At 42.7% G+C, this 23,228-nt stretch overlaps 1 protein-coding gene across 1 annotated transcript in view; it reads left to right on the forward strand.

Annotated features, from left to right (window-relative positions):
• The window catches only part of akap6 (A kinase (PRKA) anchor protein 6), a 163,654-nt gene extending 156,495 nt beyond the window's left edge, over positions 1 to 7,159 (forward strand). The window contains exons 13-15 of the mRNA XM_060932814.1: positions 681 to 3,752; positions 4,605 to 4,727; positions 6,233 to 7,159. Coding sequence (XP_060788797.1) covers positions 681 to 3,752; positions 4,605 to 4,727; positions 6,233 to 6,274 — 3,237 coding nt within the window. The 3' untranslated portion in view covers positions 6,275 to 7,159. The remainder of the gene's footprint in view (positions 1 to 680; positions 3,753 to 4,604; positions 4,728 to 6,232) is intronic.
• Positions 7,160 to 23,228: the final 16,069 nt, after the last annotated feature.

Consider the following 23,228-nt stretch of genomic DNA (forward strand, 5'->3'; position numbering starts at 1 on the left):
CTTAAAGAGTTGGTTAGTACTGGGACAGGAGACTGCCTGGGAAGACCAGATTCTGGCACGAGAGGGATTTTGACTTTTGACATTACATACATAGCTTGTGGGTGACACGGTGGTGTAGTGGTTAGCGCTGTCGCCTCACAGCAAGAAGGTCCGGGTTCAAGCCCCGTGGCCGGCGAGGGCCTTTCTGTGTGGAGTTTGCATGTTCTCCCTGTGTCCGCGTGGGTTTCCTCCGGGTGCTCCGGTTTCCCCCACAGTCCAAAGACGTGCAGGTTAGGTTAATTGGTGACTCTAAATTGACCGTAGGTGTGAATGTGAGTGTGAATGGTTGTCTGTGTCTATGTGTCAGCCCTGTGATGACCTGGCGACTTGTCCAGGGTGTACCCCGCCTCTCACCCATAGTCAGCTGGGATAGGCTCCAGCTTGCCTGCGACCCTGTAGAACAGGATAAAGTGGCTAAAGATAATGAGATGAGATGAGATACATGGATTGTGGTTTTACATTTTTAAAAACTTTTTAATTTATTTTATTTTGTTATTTTATACTTTTATTGCACTCTATTTTTTTGTTACTGTCTATTCCTGACTCTTTCTATCTGTGAGCTGCTGGAACATGTACATTTCTCCACCGAGGGATGAATAAAGTTTATCTTATCCCGTTAAAACCTCTTTGTCCCTACACAGGTTCCAGGGAACCTGATTGAACCATCGCTTATGGATCTCCGTGGCTCATCTGAGGATTTTTGGGAATGGGATGAGATGGATATGACCATAGTTAATATGGAGTCACAAGAAAATAATGAGCAAGACCATTCAGAAAAGCACCAGGAGGAACATTTAGGGGGAACCTGCCCAACACAGAACAGAATGAGCCTGAATGCCCTTCAGTCAAATCCCCCACCTTCCTGTGTTTATCAGGTGTTCAGTTTACATAGTATCGAACTATACCAACAACCGCAGTTCAATCAAAAGATATCTTCAAATATAGCCAAACCCAAGGAGAAGCAGCCACTGCTAAAAAGCTTGAGCAAAGACTCTTCTTTCTCGTCGGTGGAGTCACTACCTGACATCATAGCAGGACTTGTGAGTGGGAAACAGGGGTTGCTGACGGATTCAGCCAGGAGATCAGAAAGTGAGAGTGGAATAGTCAGTGAGGGTGACACTGAAACAACAGTCAATTCTGAGATCTGTCTGCTGCATCAGAGTGATGATCCAAAGGTTCAAGTTACTCTTAATCCCCCCATCCATTCAGACTCACCTTGTATAGACAGAGTCTTAGATGAAGACATAGATAAGCTTCTGGAACATGCTAACAAGTGTGCTGAGCTTGGAGACAGTATGTCAAAGGAGACAAAGGACCAACAATATTTCACTGGAAAGAAAAAAAGGGAGGAATCTGAAGAGGGCAGAACGAAGTACAAATATGAACCAGTGGAGATTCTTATTAATGGACGCTGTATCAGTCCTGAATCGGAGGACGAGGGCCATGAAACTGGAGCTTTCAGTGCTGGGTATGATGATGAGAGGAAGGTCCGACGACAGTCCACCCAGCTATCTCAGGGGTCTTCCTTAGATTCCCTCTATGCAGTGGGTGAATTATTTCCATCGGCCAAAGAGACCCTCACACGTAGCATGTCCCTGGAGAGCTGGCTCACTCCCTGTAAGAGTTCAGGAGAAGCAGGCAGTCAGGGCAGCCTGGGGGACTTGGGCCTGGCCACAGAGACCACTGGGGAGCTGAGCAGGAGAACTCTGGAGCTGCTGAAACGACTTGAAAACATCCAGACTCCTCTTGCCCAGAAGATCACTCGCAGCATTTCTGATATTACCCTTCCAAGCAGCTCTCTGCATCTTCCGGAGCGGGGACCCCATTCAGGGGGAGCCCCTTCCTCCATCAATGAGAGTTTGGCCGCTTCTCTCACAGAACTGAGTAGCATTGAGGACTCATCAGTAACTTCTGAGGATCTGGCTGTGCAGAAAAACCGCTGCTTGACTGCCAATTCCAATGCATCCTTCCGGAAGCATGGTCATAGCAAACAGCTGACAGATGAGACAGACGCCAGTGTCAGTATGGTGGTGAATGTGTCATGTACCTCAGCCTGCACTGATGATGAGGATGACAGTGATCTGCTTTCTAGTTCTACTCTCACTCTTACTGAGGAAGAGCTAGGCATCAAAGATGATGAAGACTCCAGTATTACCTCTGAAGAGGAGTATATAGAGGGCACATTTGCACTGGGACTGGACTACATGAAGGGTGAGTTTCAGAGCTGGGTCAAACCCAGAGCCCAAAACAGGGAAAAGAACGAGGCAGATCTTGGTGATGAGTTGCAGTGTGGTTCTCTGTCTAGAGACAGTCCGTCACCTGTGAGGACCATCAGTGATCGCCATTTCTTGAATCAGGCTACTCTGAAGCTCTTGGAGGCAAACCCCAATACTAAAAACGATTGCCTCATGAAACGGGAGGTGGACAGCAACCGGACAGATGCTACCAGAAATTACATCAGCAGTTTTGTTGATGACATGGAGAATGGCAATGTGGATAGCTCCCACATCAAAGGGAAGGATGAGGATGAGCTCCTCAGAGAGGAAGGGAGTCTTTTTACTAAAAAAGGAGAATCTTTTAAGGATTGCTATACCGTGGATGATTTAAAGGGAGATGTAATGAGTATGGGAACCACGACCTGCCCATCCTCAAGCTTGCAGTCCCAAGAATCATCTCTGGAAGGTCAGCTGAAGGGAGAACTACCATGCCACAGCTCCCATCATCCAGCCCCTTCTCTGTCACCAGTGGAGGAGTGCTCCACGTCTCACCACAGCATGCTGGGAACAGCGCACATGAGATCCCAGGACCAGTCAGCTTCCTTCCTGAACCACATCCATGAAAACCACAGAGAGAGCTTATCAGACTGTTGTAGCCACCAGTCATTTCCTTCTAAAGAAGAGAAAAATGAGGATATCCACAGCTTTGTGATGGAAATCATCGACATGACATCAGTGGCACTAAAAAATAAAGATGTCCAAGCAGAGCAACCTCAGGAATCCTGTAGTCCCACCTCTACTTCCCAGATCAGAGAGAAAGTTCTGGAACATTCCCATCGGCCAATCCATCTACGCAAGGGTGATTTTTACTCGTACTTATCGCTTTCTTCTCATGATAGTGATTGTGGGGAGGTCAGTACCTGCAAAGAGGAAAAGACTAGCACCCCGGTCCTCTCCAGAACCCCAGAAATCCATGATGAAGAGCCTCTATTTACAGCCTGCACAGAAGAGGTCTATTTAGGCCCTCCGCTCTGCTACAGCATGTCCATTAGCAAAAGGCCCACGAGACGCAACACCAAACTAATAGACCCCCTCTGTCCCCTGAGCCAAGCACCTCCACCACCCAGTAATGAATACCAAAAAGCACACGGTATTTCTCCAGGAAGTATAGCTGGAACCCAGCCACAGTGCCATAATGAGGCTCCTTATCTTAATCCTTTACCATGTGAAACGGTGATAGACACTGTTGAATGTTTTGCAGATACTAAAATGCTTGAATCCAATATTTCCCCTGTAATGACTAAGATAAGAGTCTCTTGCTCCAGTACAAATCCCTTAAAAGAGGAAAGCGGACGCTGTATTAATCCTAAAATTAACTGTCCCCCGATAAGAAAAAGTGATAGGGATGAAAGAGGTGATGCTTCACAGTGGATGAAACAGAAGAATGTCAGAAAAGGGTGCAGCTCTTCTCAGGAAACCAAGTCAACTCATAAACAGGTACGTTTAGACCTTTCACCAGGCTTTATTTGCTTGTAATGAGAGCGGGGTGCATTTCTTCCAGCTCATTCACTAAATATTTAAGAAGGATTTTTGTTCTCTCCCTCCCCCCCCTTCCCCAACTCCTTTTCCCCTCCTCCTTTCCCCTGAAGCACTAATGGAATAAGGATTTGCAGGCGTAGATTTAAAATTTTAAGGTCTACAGAACAGAATAATCATAATCAGTCAGATTATATTATGATTCATAAGCAAGACTACAGCGGGAATCATTACTTAATTTCATGACTGAATTAGCATGTATTTGTGTTCTTTTTAAGTAGTTTTCTATTTCATATGCAAACTTCCCCAATACTCTGTTCCAGCTCTCACCGCAAATCTGTTGTTTGACCTTATTTTACATGAATTAAGTGGTTACCTTGCAAGCTAATCATCGATACCAAAAACACAAATGTCAGTGGTTTTACTCTAAGCTTGAATGAAGCAAAGTCCTGAAATGCTTTATGAGAATTTGTTAAACTTTTAGTAAAGTCGGACTATTTAAGCCAAGTCATAGTTTGTGAAGTAGAGTCTTACTGTTCTTTGGGGGTTCCTGAGTACAAGTAGCCATGATCTCATTGGTGTACCTCTTTCTCTCACAAATTGTAAGTTAAAAACCACCCAGATGGTGTTGGATTATTTGACCAGGCATGCAATCATGCCATTATGACCACGTAGTTTGAGTGACAAATGTGTGCCGTCCAAACGCACCACTTCAGAAGTTTCAAAACTTGAGCGTCGAAGCATTTAAACATTATCCATTGTCTCCATCATTGTTATGATATCATCATCGCTGTCTCACCATCATTTCTTCAGTTGGCAAGGTCGGAGCGGGGTGCTGGACCGGTGGAGACAGGCCGCAGGGTATTGCTCAGTGTGCGCCGTTCAGACAGTTCATCGGCAGTGAGGAGTGGAGTGAGCAGCAGACCCCAGGCCAAGGTTCGTACTGTAGGTCATGCATCAGCACACAAACACACACACAGAAGCACCGCCTTTCTCCCCAGGCTTCTTCTGTCATCTCACTGAAAAATGGCTGATGGGTCTTTTCAACATCTTGTGGTGCATTGTAAGCACCCCATTTTCCACATCATTCCATACTGCAACTAAGCACCTTCCGATTTGTCATTAGCGTGGTTTTCCAAAGAGCGAATTTGCAACGAGAATGCGTTTTTCTCTTCACCCTGCGTCTTTGTAAATGCCGTCTGCACCGACCTCACAGGCTTATTCTGATGCTCCTGACGCAAATGCATTGTCTGGCTCTGGGCCACATTATGGTTTAAATTATAGGCTGCTATACTTTATATATGATGACAACCTTACTAGGAAATTGGTCTGAAAATCAGTCATTCCATCCGTATACCACATACTTACAACCTTGAAACCTCAGAAATTGGGAGATTTTCCAAAACCAAGCATGGGATTTGCAAGACTTTGATTCTTGCATGTTAATGTTTGTGTATAAAAAGTACGAAATAATACGTGAAACAATTAAGCAATTATTTAATTAGGGAAAAAAAAGCAAGCTTCAATTAAGATATATCAATCACTTTGCGATTTCACATCAAATGCTTTGAAATTACATTTTTGTCCAAGGATGCAGCCGTTTCCAGATGATCAAAGAAAAAAAAACTTTCAGTTGAAGAGATAAAACAAAAACAACACCCTGAGTATTGACTTTGACAATAAGTCTAAAATGCTTTTTCTTCAATGATTGAATCACTGGCTAGGTTCCTATAACAAGTTAAATGGCCTTAAATGATAGAAATACAAGAGAACTGTGTGAAATTTAGGAGAGGGCAATGAAAAATGGGACTCTCTGAAGGCTAACAAGAGTAATGTGTCCGGTAGGTCTTGTCCTCCGCCATCAAGCCAGAAAGTCAGCTGGCAATAATTAAAAAAAGAAGAAGAAGAAGAAGAAGCCACTGCAACAAAGGAGTCACACAAATATTATACAACTGATGGAAAAACCAGGACTGCTTGCTCACTGTAATCAAGTACTACACAAACTACACCAGTCAACCTTCCTAACCTAGTGTTCAACACCAAAGAAACACATTTTAAACACAGCAGGTCGAGAGGTCTGACCAAACCGAAATAACACCAGAACAATGACAGAATGCCGGAGTGATCCCGAATGTTTCCAGTGTCTAATGACTTGTAATAAATTATTCTGCTTCTTTTGTCTTAGATAAATCGTGTGTGATTTTCGAATGAAACAGATTCTTGTACTTGAAATATTGTGATGGATTATAAAGTGCATTTGTGAATAAATAGTCCCACAGCCCCCTCTACCTACCCCTCCTCAACCCCACACCCCCTTTCCGCAGTGCCTCTAGTGGATAGGAAGATAAATTACAGTCAAAGTTTTAACCAGAAAACTTTGAACCTGGCTCTTTCTCCATTTATAATTTACAAATGACTCCGTTGTTTTGTTTGCTTTCTAGAGACTCTCAGGAAATCTTGCTGTCCCTGCCTGTAGGCCCTGACTTTAGCGGGTTTGTTGCTGCATAGTTATTCTGCGAACTGGGATCTTACCTTGATCCTGGTGCATGGAACTTTCACCTAGCGCTGCAATACAGCTTCAGTGCTCACTCCTGACCTTTGACCCCAAAGACTTCATAGTGGCACCATTCTTCTGTACTCACTGCTCATCCTGGACTGAGCTACCTCATCGTCTTCCACCAATCACCCCGAAATACACTATTGCACACACACACACACACACACACACACACACACATATATATACAGTCGCTCTCACTGTCACAATATCTGCACATGGCTTTGCACATCTGTATTTGTCATTTGCAATGTGAGAGTCAGATGTGAGGTGCAGCACATTGTAGAGATCCACATTTAGACCACATAACCAGTATGTGACATTTGTCTTAGTCAGTCAGGAAAGCAGCTCCAGTTTTACTCAGTTCCACTCTAAATAAGACGCTTTAGCAGACAAAGCCCAGATCCACAGACTGTTAAACTAAACGAGTGTTGAGGAGAGCTATCTATGCAACCCAACATGTAGGTGTGGTTGTGTGGCATGGATATTCCGCTGGTTGATGGGATGCTGTTCACTGTTTTTCTTTATTTTAATCCCCAAGATTTGGACAAAATCAAAGAAGCGTTTTAAACTTTACATTTTTGTGCCTTGCTGATATTTCTTATAACTTTTGTTAAAAACACTGCTTTTTTCCCCCTGTTCAGTAATTAATAAGAGAGATTACTTAAAGTAAGGTTGAGTTTAATGAATGGGCATCTGTATATATGTATACTGTACGTTCAAATCTTGGTGTACAATGACAATATGAATTATTCGTGTTAGTGTACAACTCTGTTCTGTGATATGGATAATTATAAGCCTTAACGTGCTACGTTGCATGGTTGAGAGTATACCAACTCTTCAGAAATAAACATAATTTATTGAAAACTGTCTGAAATGTGCACTTCTTCCATTAGTCATATTATAAAACAAGATTCCATCTGTCAGACGTTATCAGAATGTTCGGTAAAAGTACTCGACGAAGTAACTACAAAGATATTCACGCAATAATGGTCTGAAATGTGCATTTCTTATAAAGTGCATTGTTAATACTTTATAAGTAAAATTGAATAGAATTTCCATAGTGATACCCATATTAATAAGCTTACCCAGCTAACAGGGAGCATTATCAAAATGTTTGTTTGGTGGCATTTAGAAGATGCTCTTCTCTTATCCAGAGAAGCCAAGCCAAGAAAGCCTTTATTTGTACACTCAAGCACAGACTTAAGCACACATCTGAAGCAGTGAACGCACACATGCACACACAAGTGAGCAATGAGCACACACACATACCCAGAGCAGCCAGGGCAGCAGTTGTGGGTTAGGTGCCCTTGCTCAAGGGCACTTGAGCCCAACCTCAAGCCATGGCTGTGCCATGTTAACCTAACCGCATAAACGGAGGAAACCCACGCAGACACGGGGAGAACATGCAAACTCCACACAGAAAGGCCACTGGGCTCAAACCCAGAACCTTCTTGCTGTGAGGCAACAGTGCTAACCACTACACCGCCGTGCCATCCAGAGCATCATACAGTGTCATCCCCAGACCAGCCTGGGGAGCAGTTAAGAAGTTCGGTGCCCTGATCAAGGCATTCCTGCTGGTCCATGGACTCGAACCAACAACCTTTTGGTCCCAAAGCTGCTTCTCTAACCTTTAGGCCATGGCTTTCCTGACTGTAACTGTAACTACAAGATAACTCATCTCATTATCTCTAGCCGCTTTATCCTTCTACAGGGTCGCAGGCAAGCTGGAGCCTATCCCAGCTGACTACGGGCGAAAGGCGGGGTACACCCTGGACAAGTCGCCAGGTCATCACAGGGCTGACACATAGACACAGACAACCATTCACACTCACATTCACACCTACGGTCAATTTAGAGTCACCAGTTAACCTAACCTGCATGTCTTTGGACTGTGGGGGAAACTGGAGCACCCGGAGGAAACCCACGCGGAACAAGATAACTCGATACTACAATTACAATACTGCAGTAATGATTTGAAAACATGGATGATAATAATATACTTTACCATGCTCCTAGAATTTCCCTGTATAGTATTCTTAGTTGGACAAACACTAATAGTCTGAAAATATTTGTCTTAAATGTATAAGCATTACACACACACAAAAAAAAAAAAAGTTCTCATTTAAACACGAGTAAGTGAATGTAAATTGAGAAAGTTTTGTTTCTCTAAAATTGTTAGCTGGATAAGTGGATATACCTGTTTGTATAAAAACTTTATTAAAGCAGTTGAGTGTGCCATCTTTGATGACCCTTTTTCCTTACCAACTTACTGTAGACTATATCGAGCCACTCATTTTGATGCCTGATGTACCCCTTGAAGCATGCCTCCAAACATCAAACATCACATGGTTATTTCCATAGCTAATGTGCTGTTTACAGGAAGTGTTGATGATTCCACAGGCCGTGCAATAGGGCCCTCTGAGATACAGATATACAGTAGCGTCACAACTTTGCAACTCTTCAGCTGCCAATCAAGTGCTCTCCTGATTGCCGAGCCAAGCCTGATAAGCTCTCCTCTGTAATCGCCCCTCGGCTTCTGTAGCAGATGCCTGTTTGTTGATGATGAGTGTGTGCTTGCATCAGAACAAAATCAGACAGAAGAAATGAACACATTTAAATGCGATTTTATGAATGCAGAATGAAGAGAAGAAGTTCGATGTGTGTTTGATTCCTCATTCAACACAACAGTGTTTTGGGGTAAGTAATAGACCCGTCTACCTCTTATCAGTTTACACCATCACTGATGCCATATTACGGTAATGACAGGTGGCTGATAAATCCTCATGTTTCTACATAATAACAGATCACAGCACTGGCTTATTGTTTATGTTTTGATTTGTTTAACCTCCTAGGGCTTAGCGGTCACATGCGTGGACAGCACTTTTTAGAAATTCGGAACAAGAATCCACATATGCGGACATACTTTTTCTCTAAAAGTACATCTTATCAAAAGATGATGCTTAGTTTTTATTCTAATCAGGTTCTAATAAGCCCAAATAGCAAAGAGAAATAAAAAAATGCATGTAAAAAAACAGCTTGGGCCTTAGGAGGTTAATGTTTTCAAGGCAGTATCAAGGAGATGGAAGAACACAGAATATAATCAGAGCTTAGTGCTTTTACAATAAAATGCTCTGTCAATTTTATCATTTTCAATGTGCGTATAAAATACAAACACCGAAAACAAATGCCATCATGGACTTGTCTGGAAAATTCCCTTCCACAACAAATGCTTTCTTTTATTGTAAAAACTGCAGTAGATTATCTTATTGCGCCCGAAAGTAAAAGTCACTTTAATATTTCGAACAAAGATTTGCATTGACTGATGGCACTGATAAATTAGGATGGAAATTGAATCTTACATTATCTTCAAAACATTGCATCAAATGAACAATTAACAGAATATTTTGTATGAAATGGAAATTACTTTAAAGGTAGTAAAGGTCATGTGTATCGAACCATGATGCCTTTGCAATTACAAGCAGTCAGAATGTTGATTTGGAGTCTTGCTAAGCATAGAATGGGGAAAAAATCATGTCAGATACTCTTTGTTGAAAAGATCATACTTGATTGCATGACATTATATTACAAAAAAAAGTGAAGAATTTTTCCGCATGAATATCACTGAAGGATAAAAAAAAACAACAAAAAAAACCACGAAACTGACATCGAAATGTCATGAGGTTCTTTTAAATGCAATGGACAGTGACAGTAAGTTTCCGAATTTCACTTTTGATTGATCTCATACACGAAACACAATTGGATGGAATACTTCCATTGTTTGAAATAATATGTAGACAAATATTTTTTAAAATTGTTTAAAACATATGGATTTTTAAAGCTTATATTTGACACATCTGGTTCCTCCTGATGTTCTCTCACAGTGACCCTCCACACTTGTCTCTTTAGTGTTGCTGGGTGTCAGTCAGCAAGGGACGGTATGATGTAAAAACAGAATATAAAATGTGGTTTGTCACAAGGGCAGATGTCTATATATCAAAAACTACTCTATAGACTGACATTGACCCTGGCAGCTTCAAAGTTACACTGAGCTAATAAAAGGCATGATGGTAAAGGAACTTGCTCAAAATATTGTGAATATCCACAATAGGTACTGGCCAGAATGTTGGCTCGAAACCATAGCTGATACGAGACAGAAAAACACAATCTGGCCAAAAGTTCGTAGACACCTGACCATCACACCTACAGTATACATGATTGTTGAACATCCTATTCCAGATTTAATCTCCCTTTGCTGTTATAATAACCTCCATTCTTCTGGGAAGGCTTGCCACTAGATTTTGGAATGTGGTTGTGGGGATTTTCTCATTCAGCCTTTAGTGAGGTCAGGCCAGAGGTGGACAGTAACAAAGTACATTTACTTGAGTACTGTACTTAAGTATACTTTTTGAGTATCTGTACTTTACTGGAGTATATTTTTTTTGGAAACTTATGACTTTAACTTCACTACATTTGAAAGACAAATACTTTTCACTCCACTACATTTCTATCTAGGTCCTCGTTACTCGTTACTATGAAGTGGCTTTGAAAGTGGATGTTTTTTCTTTTCTTTTATAAAACGGGATTGATTTTTTCGCAGGCGACACTGAGACAGACTATCAGTAATCACTAGGGTCACGTCACATCCATAGATTGTATAAAATCAAGTTCAGTGATTTCTCAGCAGCATTATTTGAACACGAGCAGTTGATGGCAGAATGGAAGGAGGCGGTTCTTCTGGGGAATGCACGCACCCATGGCCATACCTAGAACCCATGTTTCAGTTTTCTGAAAGGATTAAATATTTGTTTCATTTTAAATATTGGGCGGCACAGTGGTGTAGTGGTTAGCGCTGTCGCCTCACAGCAAGAAGGTCCGGGTTCGAGCCCCGTGGCTGGCGAGGGCCTTTCTGTGTGGAGTTTGCATGTTGTCCGTGTGGGTTTCCTCCAGGTGCTCCGTTTTCCCCCACAGTCCAAAGACATGCAGGTTAGGTTAACTGGTGACTCTAAATTGACCGTAGGTGTGAATGTGAGTGTGAATGGTTGTCTGTGTCTATGTGTCAGCCCTGTGATGACCTGGCGACTTGTCCAGGGTGTACCCCGCCTTTTGCCCGTAGTCAGCTGGGATAGGCTCCAGCTTGCCTGCGACCCTGTAGAACAGGATAAAGCGGCTAGAGATAATGAGATGAGATGAGAGATTTTAAATATTTACTTTGTTTGCCTAAAATGAACCACATCACGGCCTTTAAAAACTCGCCATCCAACCTGCGGAAGCATATTGAGGTATGTAAACGTTTTATTCCAAGAGAAAGCTTGCAGTGAAGTTGTCTGTGCTTTTAGAGCTAGCGATAATGTTGCAATAGCTATGCAGTCTGGTTAGTCAAATAACTTTCTGTGGATTTGCCCGCCAAGTTGCCATAGCCTTGTCTACGGCTAACGTTAGCACATAGCTAGTTAACTTGGACACTGTTAGTTAGCGTGTAAAAATGGAGTTATGTTAACATGAATAATGTTAACTTCAGCATAATCTTGCCAAATAAACAATGTAGAAATCTTTCTTTTCTAGTAGCATTAGCTACCCAATATGATTTCGAGTTTGAAAAGAGTTTGCTAGCATGTCAGGTGGAGCTTCAGCTCTACAGGTTCTACAAGCTAGTCAGAAAATCCAGTAGGTTGCTTCAGAGGCATTCGGTATTGTAAGTGTTAAGGCAACAATACAACAATGTGTTGACAGAAAATGTACTTTTACTACTTAAGTATTTTTCAAAGCAAGTACTTTAACTTAAGTAAAAATTTGACTGTACAACTTTCACTCGTATCGGAGTAACATTTAACCAGTGGATCTGTACTTTGACTTAAATAATAAACTTGGGTACTTTGTCCACCTCTGGGTCAGGCACTGATGTCGGGTGAGGAGGTCTGGGGAACAGTCAGCGTTCCAGTTCAAGGTGTTCATTGGGGTTGAGCGCAGGGCTCTGTGCAGGCCACTCAAGTTCTTCTCCTCCAACTTTGGAAAACCATGTCTTCATCTGTGTTCGCTTTGTGCAGAGAGGAATTGTCATGCTGGAACAGGTTTTGGTCTCGTAGTTCCAGTGAAGATAAATTATTATGCTACAGCATACAAACACATCCTTTACAATTGTGTGCTTCCAACTTTGTGGCAACAGTTTGGGAAACACATATGGGTGTGATGGTCAGGTATCCACAAACTTTTGGCCATAAAGTGTACACTCAGGATTGGATGCCAGTCCATCGTAGGGCACCATGCACAGTTGCACACATACAGTATTCACACAGTCATTCACATCTACTGCTGATTTAGCACAGCCAGTCCTAGTGTTGTAGTCACGACCAACTGAACCAAGATCGAGTCATGACCAAGACTGGAGTGTATCGAGATTGAGACATGACCAAGACCGGAGTGTATCAAGGCCAAGACTTTGAGGGGTTGAGATCAAGACAAGACCAAGACCAAGGCAGGGCAAGAATGAGTCAAGACCAGGACCAGACCAGTGTATGCGAATGGGGGCGGGGAGGGGTGACAGCCGTTAACAGTAATGACAATTTTGAATTTGTAATGAGTCATGTTATTGGTTGCATTTAAAGCAGGAAATTTTACATCCAATCACAATAACGATGTTAAATCAGACAATTTAATTAAATACCTACAGTTGTGGTCTTGACCGGTCTTGAAATAAAATCCCGAGTCTCTATGTCAGAGACAAGAGCGAGTAAAAATGCGGTTGATTCCAAGATGAGACCAAGACCGGTCTCAAGTACTGCAACACTAGTCAATCCATCTAGTTGTATGTTTTTGGGAAGAAAACCAGAAATCCCAGAGGAAACTCACATGAACATAGAGAGAGCATACAAAACTCTGCACAGACAGTAACCTGGGCTCAGTATTCTGGAGCTGTGAGATGGCAGTGCTACCTGCTACATCACTGTGATTTCTTCTTCTTCTTCTTCTTCTGCTTCTTCTTCTTCTGCCTCTTCTTATTATTATTATTATGTTGTTGTTGTCATCGTCGTCGACATCATCATCATCTTCATTATCATTAAACTACAATTAAAAATTGTCTTTAAATAGCGAGGAAGCTCAGTATTGTAACATGGTAGTTAACTGCATTACCATGAGCATGAACTTCAGCATATGACAATGTGGTACTCCAGACAATCCACTTCCTGTAGAGCTTTTGTTCTGAACTCAAATCCTACATTTACTGAATCTTAAAGTCAGGTAATGATACCGAAATATGTATTAATATTTGCATTTAGGTGAGGTCTAGGAGGTGGATCATTACATTCTTCAGAGCCTGGCAGTATGAGGCATTGTGCAAAGCGAGAGAGCGATTGAGGGAGAGGAGCAAATGACAGGGGTGCTGGCCCCATTAAAACAGTAAAGAATGTGTTGAGTCTGTTCATATAATTTGAGGGTTAGGTGATTGGATTCCAGGCATGTCATCAAAGCTGGCTGAGAAACAATCCAATGTGAAATAGCAGAGTGGTGTGGAAGGGCATGGCGAGCTTATCATCCAGGATAAATAAAAACCATGATGTCGTTTTCCACAGGACCTCCCAATCAATCATTTCCATTCTGAAGGATTTCCTTCCCCAGTACACTGTCTGTAATTTTTCCCAACAGTTAATTCATCATCTATCCTGAACTTTGGTGTTCCCTTACAAACACAGATTAGCAATCTTTCAAAAAACATTACAGTTTTATAGAAAAAGATGAACTTTTAATAGCCTTTGCCTCTTTGCTTTTTAAAAGCGACCTGCCCAATCAATCAGCAATAGGAGAAAAGTCAGATAAAATTTAACTCGAATATGCAAAGAGTAAAAATTATTAAATCTTCCATACCTTCGCATCTGCCATCAAAGGGGGAAAATTATTCTCTTAAGCAGTGCAATCAGTAATGAATAAAACAATAATTTATATGCTGATTACGCCTTCACGATAGCTTTTTAGCAAAGAACAAGGTAAGAGTGAAATGTTTTTGTAACAGATTTAACAGGCTTCATACTCATTAAATCAACCTGTGTACAGTTATAAAACATTGTTTGCATATGAAAATGCATTCATTAGCCATCACTCACATAAATACAATTGATACATATTTCATAATTTGAACTCTAATTACAGAATTAGAACAATATATGCGCTCAAGGTCACATTATAAAGTTGCACTTAATTCTCTGTGAACAAAGCAATGACCATATTCATATTACAATACAATCTTTCATTTAAGGCAAAGGGAAAAAAAAGAAAAAGTAATGCAGAGTTACAGCTTTAATTATCCAGTTCAGATAGTGACTCTACTGATGACCTTATGATTGACACAATTATCACTTAATAGACACTCATTTTAGAAGGTGAGAGTAAAACACTGGCAAGTTCTGATAAGCAAAATTACTCGCAACTGGTTGTCAGACCCCAGAATTCCTCCTAAATATGTCCTTGAATTCATTCAGCATGGTCCTTGAGCTGATAGGCATCAAGTTGAAGAAACTGGGGCTCAAAAAAAAAAGAAAAAGAAGAAAAGAAATAGGAGCTCTGTGGGTTGGAGACTCGTCTGCAGTTTGTTCAGCCAGCAGGGGAGAGATTTCTCTTTGAGGATGAGCGAGGAGTGAGAGATTGAGAGAGTTTGGACAAACAGCAGGACTGACAGCCCCAATCACAGTTTATACTGCTTCACATTAAGCTGACTTGTCAACATGCGGTTTGGGGGGAATGGCAGGCACTGTGTCGTTGTCTCTGTGAGGAGGCCCTACTGCAGGATTCGAACCTAATCCTTGGCAGGGGGAAAATATCATGCACTTTCTGAGAAGAAATGTCATAAATGTTGTGTCGATTTTTTTTCTTGTTGTAAACTACAACCATAGTTACATTTTGGAATAGTTGTAAAGGAGTCAATCTATTTTTTTCAGGTTTGAATTTGTTCTATTTTATTCTATTATATTTTTTCCAGACGATATCTCATCTCATCTCATTAACTCTAGCCGCTTTATCCTTCTACAGGGTTGCAGGCAAGCTGGAGCCTATCCCAGCTGACTACGGGCGAAAGGCGGGGTACACCCTGGACAAGTCACCAGGTCATCACAGGGCTGACACAGAGACACAGACAACCATTCACTCTCACATTCACACCTACGGTCAATTTAGGCCAAGTTTACATTAGACCGTATCTGTCTCATTTTCTGCGCGGATGCACTGTCCGTTTACATTAAAACGCTTGGAAACGCCGGGAAACGGGAATCCGTCAGGGTCCACGTATTCAATCCAGATCGTGTCTGATCCGGTGCTGTGTAAACATTGAGAATAAGCGGATACGCTGTGCTGAGCTCTAGCTGGCGTCGTCATTGGACAACGTCACTGTGACATCCACCTTCCTGATTCGCTGGCGTTGGTTATGTGACGCGACTGCTGAAAAACGGCGCGGACTTCCGCCTTGTATCACCTTTCATTAAAGAGTATAAAAGTATGAAAATACTGCAAATACTGATGCAAATACTGCCCATTGTGTAGTTATGATGGTCTTTAGGCTTGCCATCCTTCCACTTGCAAGTGGTAAGTGACTTGCGCACAGCGGCTCAGTCCCGAATCACTGCTCGTGCACTACACTCGCTCGCTCTGTGAGCTGCGCAGGGCCGGAGTGCGCACCCTCCAGAGGGCACTCGCTGTTCAGGGCGGAGTGATTTGGAGCGCAGCCGCTGAGGAGGAAGCGATGAGCCGCACTGACACATTTCAACTTATGTGCCGAATTAGTCATGTGATTAGCGTATCCGTGTATTGGCGTTGCTGTGTGCATGCGAATCGTGTATTGGCGTTGCTGTGTGCACGCTAATCGTTTTTAAAAACGTTAATCTGATGATCCGCTCTAATGTAAACCCCACCTTATGCCGCTTTTCCACTACAAACGCGGCTGAGCCGTGCCGTGCCGAGTCGAGCTGAGTCGAGCTGAGCGGGGCTGTTGGAGTTGCATTTCGACTACAACCGCGCTGAACCGTGCTGGCTGGAAGTGGGTGGACACATTGGGTGGAGTTAGCGAAAGTGGGTGGACGTCACGTGATGTCGTTAAGCAGCGCAAACAGTGACATCAGTGACAGTGGCGGAACAAGTCAGAGCCGGGCCGGGGCAAATGACCGGGCCCTTTATTAAAGCTTATCATAACATCATTTTAGGCTACAAAAACGAAGTCCTTCAAACGAACATGTAACTCAGAAACAAAAAACATTAGGATACTGTACATGGCTCATAATAAAACATCAATAGCCTATACTGCGCACATTATTTGAAGGGCATATGAATGAGCGCTCAGAGGTTGCAACGGTGACAGGAAGAGTCAGAAATAAAAGGAGGGCGGTGCAAACCTCACTGAATGCACTGTGTTTACCAATTTCAACACTACGGGGTGCAACTATGTTATTTTGTACATTAAGTCCTTCAAACGAACATGTAACTCAGAAACAAAAAAACATTAGGCGACATACTGTACATGGCTCATAATAAAACATCAATAGCCTACTGCGCGCATTATTTGAAGGGCATACGACGAGCCTTGCGCTTCGCGAACTCGTGCACGATGCTCTGTCACTGATTCAGTGATCTTTTAAGCGGTAGTCTCACGACCCGAATAGTAAACAATAAACATGGAGGACATGGAGTCGTTAGTGTTGCTGGTCTTGGTGCTGTGGCTTGTTGTCACCGACAACGCGGACAGATACTGGCAAGAGCGTACAGATGAGGCGAGGCGCATAAGGCTTCAGAAATTCTCGTAATTCATAATTATTCTCCTTCCGGGTTTGCGGTGTTTACAGATCCCAGCGCGCTCGCGGGGCGTGTGTGGGCATGTGAGGACACTCCTCCTCACCAATCAGTGCACAGGGGAGTGTCTGCTCATGCCCCCAACCTCACTCGGCACGGCTTGGCTCGCTTCAGCCCCACTCCAAAACGGTGCGAGTTTTAGGGGCTAAGCAGGGCTGAAACGAGCTGAGTCGTGCTGGTTTTTGGTAGTCGAAACGCAAGCCGTGTCGGGCTGAAGTGAGCTGAAGCGAGCTGAAGTGAGCTGAAAAAGGGTAGTGGAAAAGGGCCATTAGAGTCACCAATTAGCCTAACCTGCATGTCTTTGGACTGTGGGGGAAACCGGAGCACCTGGAGGAAACCCACGCGGACAACATGCAAACTCTGCACAGAAAGGCCCTCGCCGGCCACGGGACTCGAACCCGGACCTTCTTGCCATGAGGCGACAGTGCTAACCACTACACCACCGTGCCGCCCCCAGATGATATCAAAAATCTTAATTTTATTCATCATGTTCTGTGAACAGGGTGGCACAGTGGTGTAGTGGTTAGCACTGTCGTCTCACAGCAAGAAGGTTCTGGGTTCAAGCCCAGTGGCTGACGAGGGCCTTTCTGTGTGGAGTTTGCATGCTCTCCAAGTGGGTTTTCTCCGGGTGCTCCAGTTTCCCCAACAGTCCAAAGGCATGCAGGTTAGGCTAATTGGTGGCTCTAAATTGACCGTAGGTGTGAGCGTGAAAGGTTGTCTATGTATTAGCCCTGTGATGACCTGGCGACTTGTCCAGGGTGTACCCTGCCTCTCGCCCATAGTCAGCTGGGATGGGCTCCAGCTTGTCTGTGACCCTGTAGGACAAGATAAGTGGCTACAGATAATGGATGGATGGATATCAAAAATCTTAAGTTTATTCATCATGTTCTGTGAACAGGGCAGCACAGTGATGTAGTGGTTAGCATTGTCGTCTCACAGCAAAAAGGTTCTGGGTTCGAGCCCAGCGGCCGACAGGGGCCTTTCTGTGTGGAGTTTGCATGTTCTCCCCGTGTCTGCATGGGTTTCCTCCAGGTGCTCCAGTTTCATCCAAAGACATGCAGGTTAGGCTAATTGGTTGCTCTAAATTGAGCGTAGGTGTGAATGTGAGTGTGAATGGTTGTTTGTCTCTATGTGTCAGCCCTGTGATGACCTGGCGACTTGTCCAGGGTGTACCCTGCCTTTCGCCCGTAGTCAGCTGGGATAGGCTCCAGCTTGCCTGCTACCCTGCACAGGATAAGCGGTTATGGATAATGGATGGATGGATGTTCTGCGAACAAATTCGGGCAAAGTTTACTTGCAAAGAAAATGCTCCAGTGCAACTCCAAAATATAACTTTAGAACTTTGCATTCAAAAGCAGGTTAGTTATCACAACTGTTTTCAAACAATAGGCTATGTGTTCTCAGCGGCGATGCCTAATATTGATTCCTAGTGCACTCATGGGGTGGATGTACACCATCAGCCCAGCTACAGGCACGTGGGAGGCCAGATACTCCCTCGGATCTGTCTCGTGTAGTTTAGCGAAGAGCTGCAGACAAATAAATGCAATACAGGCCAGTGCAAATACCCTGGGAAGTAAACAGAAGAAAGTGTTAATCTAATTGTATCAGAGCCTGCAGTGTCAGTTTAAACCTTCCAGTGTAATCTATTTGATGCCATCTGAGGAAAATAGCAGTAAAGTGGAGGTGCTTCTCTGCCCTGTTTATTAAGGTGGTTTCATTAGACATGGTTACAGAGAGGTATTCCATTTACTGTCTCTCAGGTGAGGCTCCTGGCACATCTTTATTGCTATATAATCATGTCAACTCATTATCTAAGCCAGCATTTTTCATTTAAGAGATAGGAAGTGAATTATTCTCCCTGTAAACTGTACTTTCGCGGAGAGAGTACAAGCAGCTTTATCACTGAGCCTCTTATTATCGCCCTCATTTTCTCTCATAGCCTAAACACATTTAAGGAATCATCTGTTGTGCAAAGGTAACTTAAATATGCCACCTGACAATCATAAATCTGCCTGTCGTATGAAAGATATCTGATATTTATCATCATTTTTCAAGGGCTCCTTGTTCCTTCAACTGTCTTCTAATATATGTATTTGTATTTAAATGATTAAAAACCTGTAAATATATGATAAAAATGACCTACAATATATTGCATGTTGATATCAGCCTTTGCTTTATCAAAGGACAAGCGTGCTAGAGAGGAAGATTCATGACCATTAACTCCATATTTGCATTTTGGAATATTTTATAGGTAAACACTCAATCACTTTCAAAGCGATGACAGTTCAAGGACCTAAGAGTCACTGAGACATGTTCATTCCATTTCTTTATAAACAGTCCTGTGTCCTCATCACTAATTGGAATCATTAGTAATTTCCATACAGTTTAAATGATATAAAAAGTCCACTTCAGTGCACTGTACCTGGTCTTGATTTAGCAAACTAGTTAATCTAGAAAATCCTGTGCGATCCTATAGAAATACTAATGTGTGAAATTCATATCGTAAACCCCTTACAGAAAAATCACATACGCTTCATGACCCTTTTTGAAATGCTTTTTGAAAACATTTCATTAAGATGTGACCATGTGTGCACATGTGATGGTGCATTTTGCCATGCTATGGCTTAAAATCTCTAAGGCAATTACAGTGATGATTACAGTTAATGTCATGAGAACTGAAAAATGCCCACATGCACCACGTGTAAAAATAACGTGAATGTAAATTAATCGTGCAGAAAGAAACAATGTGAAAATAAAAACACTTGCTCTATACATGACAATAAGTGAAACATAACATGTGACATCTAAAAACCACATACACATTTCACACATGTAGTGCAAGTGTTGTTGTTTTTTTTAATTTGCATGATTCATTTAATTTCACATTACATTTTACACGTATATGGGAGGGCGGCACGGTGGTGTAGTGGTTAGCGCTGTCGCCTCACAGCAAGAAGGTCCTGGGTTCGAGCCCCGGGGCCGGCGAGGGCCTTTCTGTGTGGAGTTTGCATGTTCTCCCCGTGTCCGCATGGGTTTCCTCCGGGTGCTCCGGTTTCCCCCACAGTCCAAAGACATGCAGGTTAGGTTAACTGGTGACTCTAAATTGACCGTAGGTGCGAATGGTTGTCTGTGTCTATGTGTCAGCCCTGTGATGACCTGGCGACTTGTCCAGGGTGTACCCCGCCTTTCGCCCGTAGTCAGCTGGGATAGGCTCCAGCTTGCCTGCGACCCTGTAGAAGGATGGAGCGGCTAGAGATAATGAGATGAGATGAGACGTATATGGGATGTGGTTTCATTTTTCACTTGCACTACATGTGACAGGGTGGCACGATGGTGTAGTGGTTAGCACTGTTGCCTCACAGCAAGAAGGTTCTGGGTTCGAACCCAAAGTTTGCATGTTGTCTGCGTGGGTTTCCTCCCACAGTCCAAAGATATGCAGGTTAAGTTAATTGGTGGCTCTAAGTTGACCGTGAATGGTTGGTTGTGTCTCTATGTGTGTGTCAGCCCTGTGATGAGCTGGTGACTTGTCCAGGGTGTACCCTGCCTCTCGCCCATGGTCAGCTGGGATAGGCTCCTGCACGAGATAAGCGGCTACAGATAAAACAAACTACATGTGACAGATGTGTAAAAACATAATAGGGTACATGAATTGTCTATTTAAATATTATTGGCTGACATTGAGTGGTATATCAGATATATTCCATTCAGCTAGCATGATATTGAACTTGCCTTCGACTCATTCAATATCATGCTAGCTGAATGGAATATATCTGATGTGCCATGAAAAAAAAGCCATTATTATTATTATTATTATTATTATTATACATACACATTCCTTTCGGGTGTTCAACATGTCTTTTAAAATTCTCTCAAAATATTCTGTATTTAATGAAGCAAACCTGGCAGACATGTTGTTTACAAATTGTCACAGTTGCTCGCTAGCGTGGAAGTTTTACGTCTCCGACGTGTGACGTCATGTTCTCTTGACAACCATGCAATATCATAAACCATATTCAACGATCATTCTCCATCAGGTCGAGTGACGTAATACACGTAGGATAAGCGATATGCTAGCAATATTGCATGCTATCAAACCAAATGAATGAAACTTGCTAGAAGGGAATAGAACACATGTTTTTATTCCATCGAAAAAGTGTCCTGTATGTATAATAATATGTAATACTGTGAACACATGTGAAGTTCATTTCCTCTATAGGACAATAGCACTGCTTTCACTGAATTTGTATCTCAAAAATATGTTTACAAATGAACTGTTGAACTGTCTTGCGCTGTCAACAGTCCTCCTGTGCATTATACACATATATAACACATTATCAAGCCACCACGATGACTGTTACTGCTGTGCACAAAATGGTGCACCAGGGTTAGAGGAGAGCTGACAAATTATGTACAGCTACAGAACTACAGTCAATAATTGCACACCTAAAGTGCACCATATAGACAGTGCACCTAATGGCCTTACAAGCCTTACTCCTGAATCCTTACAGACTGCTGCCAAATACTTAATGCAATAAACCAGCAAGATCTGGAACGATTCCTGTTACATTAATGAGAAAAAAAGGTTTGTATCATAACCTTGAAAAACTACTGTATATCATTGCAGTCCATCTGCTTGTAATGTGCTCAGTACTGAACAGTGGTACCTACAGGATGTTAGCTAGATACACCAGAGCATCTGTATCCCTGTACAGTCATGCGATTAATCAATCAGACAATCATGTGGCAACAGTGATTATGTCAAGAGGTTCAATTAATGATCATATCAAGCATCAGACTGAGGAAAAATGTGATCTCAGTGACTTTGTGGTATGGTTGTGAGGGCCAGACGGGTGGTTTAATTTATTCAGAAATTACCGATTTCCCAAGATTTCCATACACAGCAATCTCTAGGGTTTAAAGAAACAAATAAACATTCAAGTCAGAGGAGAATGGCTCGAGCTAAAGAGAAGCTTCAGATCACAAACTTTTACAAAGATAGTGAGCAGAAAAGCATCTCAGAATGTACAGCATCTCATCCGTTGACGCAGATGGGCTACAACAGCAGAAGACCACATCGGGTTCTGCTCCTGGCAGCCGCGAACAAGAATCTGAGGCTACAGAGGCACAGACTCAACCATACTAAAAAATTGAAGAAATGTTGCCTGGTCTATTTCCAATCTTCACTGGAAGTTGTGCATTCTGAGATGCTCATCACAGTTGTAAAGCGTGGTTATGTGGTTTGTCATAGCCTACCTGCCAGCTCAACCTATTCTGGCCATGCTAATCTGAGCTTTTTCTTCAGCATGGCATTTCTGCCTAAACAGCAACTGCTCACTGGATTTTTGTTTGGTTGTTTGCTTGTGTTTTGCACTGTATAAATGGTAGTGCATTACAAAAAAAATCCCAGGAGATCAGTAGTCTCTAAAATACTCAAACCAGACTGTCTGACACCAACCACCATGCTATGGTCAAAGTCTCTGATGCTTCACTGTCAGAAATAGGGGTACAGTAGGAGTCTATTTCTGTTCCCCAAGGTATAATCTACACTAATGTAACACCTAGGCTCATTATTGGACCTCAAGGTAACTATGTATATGTTTTCAGGGCCAAAAAGGTTCATGTATGTTCCTAAGCAGTATATAAAGGGTACAAATAAGTACCTTATTTGCTTCAGTGACAAGCTGTTATACCCCAAAAGGTGCAATAATATACTTTATTTTCTGAGTGTTGATGTGAACATCAGAACATCCGAAGGTCCTGATCTGTATCTGCCTGATTGTATGCATTATGCTGCTGCCAGCTGATTGGCAAATTGCATGAATGAGAAGGAGTACAGTTGTTACAATTAAGAGTATATGACTATTATTAATGGCGGCGCAGTGGTGTAGTGGTTAGCACTGTCGCCTCACAGCAAGAAGGTCCTGGGTTCGAGCCCAGTGGCCGGCAAGGGCCTTTCTGTGTGGAGTTTGCATGTTCTCCCCATGGTCCGCGTGGGTTTCCTCCGGGTGCTCCGGTTTCCCCCACAGTCCAAAGACATGCAGGTTAGGTTAACT

Source organism: Neoarius graeffei, chromosome 11, assembly GCF_027579695.1.
Source record: "Neoarius graeffei isolate fNeoGra1 chromosome 11, fNeoGra1.pri, whole genome shotgun sequence".
Classification (NCBI taxonomy): domain Eukaryota; kingdom Metazoa; phylum Chordata; class Actinopteri; order Siluriformes; family Ariidae; genus Neoarius; species Neoarius graeffei.